General features: G+C 41.4%; 1 protein-coding gene across 2 annotated transcripts; it reads left to right on the top strand.

Moving 5' to 3' along the window:
- The first annotated feature begins 162 nt into the window (after positions 1-162).
- On the top strand, positions 163-7,255 carry LOC121954658 (spermatogenesis-associated protein 2). 2 transcript variants are annotated; one of them, XM_042502306.1, is made up of 6 exons: positions 163-550; positions 1,372-1,481; positions 2,829-2,955; positions 4,151-4,300; positions 5,037-5,619; positions 6,579-7,255. In XM_042502306.1, exons 1-6 carry the CDS (start codon positions 212-214, stop codon positions 7,082-7,084), a joined length of 1,815 nt encoding a protein of 604 aa, XP_042358240.1. In that variant the 5' UTR covers positions 163-211; the 3' UTR covers positions 7,085-7,255. The 2 variants fall into 2 exon arrangements, with proteins under 2 accessions (XP_042358240.1, XP_042358241.1); XM_042502307.1 differs by lacking the exon at positions 6,579-7,255 and adding an exon at positions 6,444-6,568.

The following is a 7,255-nucleotide window of genomic DNA, read 5'->3' on the forward strand; positions in this document are numbered from 1 at the left end:
CTTAAAAAAGTGAATAACTATCTGCTGTTTAATTAAGAGAAGTGTCTGAAGTAGCTGTCACATTTAGGAACAGGCTGTGGAGGGACGAGCATAAAAACGCTGTTCTCACTTTCACTTCCTCCTCAGGTTGTTTGACAGCTGTACTTCCTCATTGTAGAGAGCAGACAGCAGTGTGTGTGTGTCAGTGTGTGTCAGTGTGTGTGTCTCAGTCATGAAGGACGACAGCAGGACTGAACAACAGGCCCCGGTGTCCCGGCAGGACCTGTATAAGGACTATGTCAAGTGTTACCGGGAGCTGTGTCCGGAGGTCCGGCCGTGTCGGGATGACTGTCTGCTGAGGAAAGCGGCTCAGTACCTGCTGAGAGAACCGGAACCCGCCGGGACTTTCACGGTGTTCCCGTTCTACCAGGCTGTTACTCACCTCTGTGAAGCCCCGAGTTCTGACCGCAGGAAACGCCTGACTGCTCTCATCAAAGCCACCGAGCTGCTGGAGACCGTCTGCCTCAATCTGTTCATCCAGCCCTGGAGGAAGGAGATCAAGACTCTCAAGGTGACTTTTTTGTTACTCCTCTTCTTTCTTTCTTTCTTTCTTTCTTTCTTTCTCTTTTTCTTTCTTTCTTTTCCCCACAAAGTAGTCTGGAATCATGCAGGGCCGGATTAACTCGTTAGGGGGCCTAGAGCAGAAATGAGCTGCTAGGCCCCCCCTCAACCTCCACCCAGGGAACATTCAGAACATTCAGCAGGGAACATTCCCACAACATCGGCTAACGTTACCTACAAGTTGTAATAATGTTTTAAAGAAAACATTTTAATTTAAGTGTTCAAAGAATGTTTTAAGGGTGTTTATCATTTCAGATAATGTCCCTGTAACGTTAAAAGCTGACTAAGACGTAATGTTTTAATTGCAACATTTTTGGAATGTTTGGTGATGTTGAACTGTGACAGATCATAGAATGTTCCCACACTGTTACATGAAAACAAAGAAAGGAACATTTTCAAAGCAGCTTTCAGATAATGTTTTCAGGTTGTTATTAAGCTGGGAGATTACAGAACATTTTTTATGAAACATTCCTGTAATATGTTAATGCATTAACAAAAAAAAACCAAACATTTTTATGATGTTCACAGAGAATACCCTAACTTTAGAAAGAACATTCTGAGAATTAAAAGAAAACTTGCCACTTAAAACACTGCAAGGGTTACATCAAAACCTCTTTTTTCATACATCAAACAGCTCACTCTTCATTACAGTAGTGCTATCCTGTGCACCAGGGTGAAATCGATTGTTTAAGATTTAGATCTCAGTGTGCTTTATTGCAAAATGCTCTTAAATTGCCAATAAGTATTTCTGTTTCTCTGTGTCTCCTTCAGGCTTTCACAGGTCCGTTTGTTTACTGTCTCCTGCCAGTTCTCAGCAGTTCCACCATCCAGTCCGTCCTGGCCTCTATCGGCTACCTGCCCCACACTGACACTCCTCACAGGTAGGGAACAAGGAGAACCACAACAAGAGCCACAATAAATGCTGTAGACAGGAAGGTTCTTACAGCTGCTGAGGTGTCACCATGTCTGTACATCCACTCAGAGAAAAGGCCTGAGGTTAGTCCAGTGAGTGAGACTTTAAACATCTAATCAAAATATGTCAATAAAGTGGCACATAAGATAGAATAAGTCACTTTTACAAGTGTCCTATGTTCTCTTAAATTTGTTTGAGAAAAGTTGAGTTTTCACATTTCTGTCAACTTTCACGTTGACTCCACTCCTTTTTTTTTATTTTTTAAATTTTCTTTATTTGGAAATGTTGACATACAAAAAATACAGTGGACACACAAACACACACACTTTATTGACATATTATATATATATATATATATATATCAATATATATCAACACACTCAGCTCATTATCCATATTGTAATTTAAATATTTACATACTAGCGCTAATTGTTTACCATTTCTGTTTCTATATTTTTCTATTCCAATTTATCTGTTTTTCATCTTTATATTTTTATATACTTATGCTAGTACTTATTTCTACTTGCTATAATTCTCTCTGCTGACAAAACAATTTCCCCCCGGAAATCAATAAAATATTTCTGATTGTGATTTTTATTTGGAGCCAATTTAAAAGCTGATGGCGTCATTACTCTATAGCCATTACATTATGCAATCAACATTTACTTCATAATCATAAGTCACAGCAAAAAAAAAACCATGTCTATTTTTCTTAAGCAGTAAGTTGTGATGATTTTGAAATGTCAATAGTAAGGTGTGTGTGTGTTTGTGCGTGCGTGCGTGTGTGTGGTGTTATCCGCGGCTGTCCTCTGAACCGTCTGATGTGTGTCAGTGAGTACAGACTGAGTGAGGTATATCAACACACTCAGCTCATTATCCATATTGTAATTTAAATATTTACATACTAGCGCTAATTGTTTACCATTTCTGTTTCTATTTTTCTATTCCAATTTATCTGTTTTTCATCTTTATATTTTTATATACTTATGCTAGTACTTATTTCTACTTGCTATAATTCTCTCTGCTGACAAAACAATTTCCCCCCGGAAATCAATAAAATATTTCTGATTGTGATTTTTATTTGGAGCCAATTTAAAAGCTGATGGCGTCATTACTCTATAGCCATTACATTATGCAATCAACATTTACTTCATAATCATAAGTCACAGCAAAAAAAAAACCATGTCTATTTTTCTTAAGCAGTAAGTTGTGATGATTTTGAAATGTCAATAGTAAGGTGTGTGTGTGTTTGTGCGTGCGTGCGTGTGTGTGGTGTTATCCGCGGCTGTCCTCTGAACCGTCTGATGTGTGTCAGTGAGTACAGACTGAGTGAGGAGGCTGACCCGCACAGAGCCATGCTGCTGGGCTTTGAGCTGCTGCTGGCCAGAGTGGAGTGTTACCACCTCCTGGAGCTCCTGGAGAAGGAGCAGCTGGGAGCACAGGTCAGATCACAAATCATCCAACCACAATAAGCATTCTTACATAAGCATAATAACTGCAGCTGATTATACTACAGTAAATAACACGGTGGCCCCTGTGGGAGTTTCTCCATGATTAAAGAAGCTTTCAGGTGATTTTTGATGGCATATGTTTTTTGTTTGTTGGAAAGTGAAACAATCCTGATGGAAACTGGCGCCGCTGACGTGTTTCTGTGTTCTGGCGTCTGATTTGAGGGCCTTGCATTGCTGTCTGACACATTTTTGAATCCAACATGAAGTGTCTTTTAAAGAGAACATAACATGTATAATGAGAAATGATGCTAATAACAAAATCAGAATCTTACAATCAAAGAAAATCAAAGATATAGCTCCAGGTTTTAATGAGCACAACCCAAGTACAACTTTGACAGAATTTGACTCTCAGAAAAGGAAAAGAATGAAGAAAAACATGATACATGTGGCCAGCAATGTTGAATGACTTTTTGCTTCAAACAGGAGGTGGGTTTCCAATTACCCTTAAACTGCGCAAATTTAAATTGCCAAAAAATTTGTCTAATTGAAACAAGTCAATTTCAGAAAAAACAAAAAAAGTTTTTACGATCGCTTGAGGTTGTATTTCGGGCGATTCATTCACTTTTACAAATCACATGATGCTATGGCTATGAGCTTGTCAGTAGGAACTGGCTCCCTCATGATGCAGCAGGAGCTAAAAGAGCTGTTATTGCATCACATAACTTTTCAAAAGTTGAGCAGATCATCTAGAAGTAGGGGGAAGGACTATCCATAATCGCACATATGACATTCCTACGTGCCCTTGGATTGGAAATAATGACGGCTAGTTTGGTGGCTGCAATAGAAATAAAGCTGCAGACGTTTTAAACATCCATCACCATGGTTACTTGAATGTTATCACCAGAGGAGAAGTCACAGAAAATTGCTCAGTGGAAATGCAGTCATCTCACAGTTGTATTTTAGCAACATTTTGAAAGTTAGAGTTTGTGCAAATCTCTCATGGAAACCTGCCAAATGATTGATCACTAGTTACCACAATATACAAACATGCCATACTGATAGTGTCTCCCTGCTCTCCACCCAACAAGTATATGCTGATCAGTGGCAGCCATAGGACCTGGTCAAAGGTCACAGTAACTTGTGTTGTTGAATACTGTCATGTGACAGCTGTGATGTCACTCTGCAGGAGTGGCTGAAGGTGCTCCAGAGGAGAGCGGGGCCTGCAAAACTGGACGAGACCACAGAGAAGAAGACAACAGTAGAACCTAAAGAAGAGGAGGAGGAGGAGGAGGAGGAGGAGGAGGAGGAGAAGAAGGAAGAGGCAGATAGAAAAGAGGTAGGACAGATGCTGTTCGGAAATATCATACTTCCCAGTTGTGCAGTCGTATATACAAGCACTGAAGTGCTCTGGTCAAAAAAAAGCAACAGACATGGATACTAGAAGTAAAAAGGATTTTTTTCGTGCCTATGTTTTACCAAAAGCAAGTAGCACAGAGCTGCTTTGTGCTTCAGCAGCAGAACGAAAGCACGTAGACTGTGCATCAGGAAGTTGATGTTTTAATCTGTCTATAAACAGCTGAAACAACATTATAATTAGCCAATATTTGCTTAGCCAGCTGTCTTTATGTTCCTGTTGTCTCAGTGAATAAGGGCTTAAGATGTTGAAGAGGTGATTGCAACAAAAATCTGCTGTTGACACTGTTTACATGCTTTCCAACATTTCTGCTGCCCTGAAACATCACGCAAACGTCACTCGGGCACCATCGAAATTTCACAATTTACTACTGGTAATAACAATTTTGGAAGGCCGTTCATGTGCTCATAACTCGTAAATATGGTAAGTATGAACTTTTGCAAGGATCACATGAAAGCAGCAAGAGTGTCGAGGGCTGCTTAACTAGTGGAGAAGGAGGAGAAAAAGAAAGAAAGGAGCTGACAGTGAAGCAGTGAGAGCAGAGAAATAATAATCAGTGTGGGTTCATTTTAACATCAGCAATGAAACTGTCCTGCTATGACCAAACAAACCTAACCAGCTGCACTCCACACTGACCTCGCTCTGTTTGTTTCTGCAGGTACCTCAGTGTTTGGACAGCAGGTGTGAGAGTGCAGTGAAACCTCAGCCCAAGCCTCGCCGCCGCCATGTCCTCAGCGTAGACCCGTCCATCATGGAGATGCAGATGACCTACCCTGACCTGGCCTTCAGGGGCCGTCCTCTGCTGCCGGACAAACCTCAGCGAGCGAGCAGCAGCAGGAGCAGAGGCAGCACTGATGTTCAAACTACTAGCGACAATAACTACAGTGAGGACAGTAAAGCTGCTGAGCTCCCAAAAAGACATTCTGTGAAAGGCGCCAGAGCTGCTGCTACAGCTGCACGCTGTAAGAACGATGGCGGCAAAGCTGACGAAGTGTTTGGAGACGACAGCAGAGACAGTGGTTGTCATGGCAGAGACAGTGGTTGTCATGACAGAACCAGTGGTGAGACGTCCACTCCAGGAGACACCAGCATCAGCACCACTGATGGAGGCAGAGGGGATGATGAGCTCAGCGGCCCTCAGGCCATCTCTCTGCACATCACACTGAGAGCTGGATCCCAAGGAGAAACCAGCCTGAAGCAGGCAGAGCCTCCTGTCCACACACACCACCAGGCTGCAGAAGGTAACACATGCACACGCACACACACACGCACACACACACGCGCACACACACACATATAGTGTTAAACAAAGCTGAATACACACTGATCTACTGATGAAGTGCACTATGCATTCAAGCCGCTACCACTATAACACTCAGTTTGGACCAAAATCCCATGGTGGAAGACTTACACAGTTTCTTTACCTTAATAAAAGTACTAATAGTGTGTGGCAATACTAATGCCACACTGTATAATACCCTGTTACAAGTAAAAGACCTGCGTTTAAAATTTTGCTTTTTTTAAACAATATTTTTTTAATTGAAATTTCAATTGTATATCAAAACATGTACATCAGTGTCCTTCAATTAAATCAATTAAAGGCTTAAATCCCCCCATCTCCCCAAAAGAATAAAGAAAAGAAAAAAAAGAGAGTTAGAAAACAACAGCATGAAATTACTTGGGAAGTTTTTACAAATCTATAATACTTCTGTAACATAATTTTAAATATGTAATCATAATAATAATAATTATATATTTTTTTTTAATTTGCCAATTTCTTGCAGTTTATGGAACACTTCTCACCAAGTTGCTAATTTCCTTTTTCCAAATGTTTTGAAAGAAATTGCCCCAATTTACTCAATATTCAAAGGTTTAAATACAAGAAATGTGATTTGCTCCAGGTTTCAAAGGGGTTACAATCTTCTATCACCATGTTCATTTTAAAATAATGAAACTGTTAATGGATAAAAAAGAGAGAACTAGATATATTCAAAGGATAGCAACTATAGTATACACTGTATTTTCATTTAAATGATATTAATTATCTGACTTTTTAACTTTCTAGAAAAAGATCCTCTCTGTGCACTTTGTTAAAGAGACATTTGCTGATAATCTTTGCTTTTGAAAGCTAAGGTTTTGTTACTCGTTGCTCAGCTGAAAATTCACCTGCAGTTTGGATGTGAAACTTAAATTTTTACAGACCTACAAAATAAGAGACAAGTCATCCCAAAGCTTCCTTCTCTGAGCTCCATGGAGGAGGCGCAGGACCTGAGGGAGCTGGCAGAGAGGATGGGCCAGCTCAATGTGCAGGACACCAGAGAAGAAGCAAAGAGACAAGAAGAAAACAAGAAAGGAGAGGAAAGCAGAGAGAGGAGGAAGAAAGGGAGAAAGACGAGCACAGAGGGGGAGGCAGAGGAGCAGAGCCTCAGGAGGCCGTTGATGGAGTGGGCTCCAGCACCGAGCCGTGCCGCCAGCAGACGCTCCAGACCCTCTCACTCTGATGCTGGGGGGATGAGAGAGCAGAGGCAGCCGTCTGTGTGTCCGCACTCGGCGCTGAGCGTCAGTGCAGCAGACTGCTCGAGCTGTGAGGGAGGAGGCAGCACGCAGCAGCAGGACGGAGAGGACACTGTGACAGCAGAGACAGGCAGAGGACAGGAGGAGCAGCTGGCAAACAGCTTTGTTATAGTGGAGCATCACAGGAAATAACACGCTGTCAAGGTTCAATTCACATGTTTGTAAAGTATATGACAAAACCACTGAGCAAGCCCAAACCAATACAAGCAGCAAGATTTAACAGGTGAAGATTTAACCCTTTGAAACCTGGAGAGACGCCACTTTTCTTAGAAAACATGGAAAAACGAAAATGAGCAACTTGGT

This window comes from Plectropomus leopardus, chromosome 15 (genome assembly GCF_008729295.1).
Source record: "Plectropomus leopardus isolate mb chromosome 15, YSFRI_Pleo_2.0, whole genome shotgun sequence".
Lineage (NCBI taxonomy): Eukaryota > Metazoa > Chordata > Actinopteri > Perciformes > Serranidae > Plectropomus > Plectropomus leopardus.

Coding starts and splice junctions, on each gene's coding strand:
- LOC121954658 (XM_042502306.1), top strand. CDS start 212: ATGAAGGACGACAGCAGGACTGAACAACAGGCCCCGGTGTCCCGGCAG. Junction 551..1,371: donor AGGAGATCAAGACTCTCAAG/GTGACTTTTTTG, acceptor TGTCTCCTTCAG/GCTTTCACAGGTCCGTTTGT. Junction 5,620..6,578: donor ACACCACCAGGCTGCAGAAG/GTAACACATGCA, acceptor AAATTTTTACAG/ACCTACAAAATAAGAGACAA.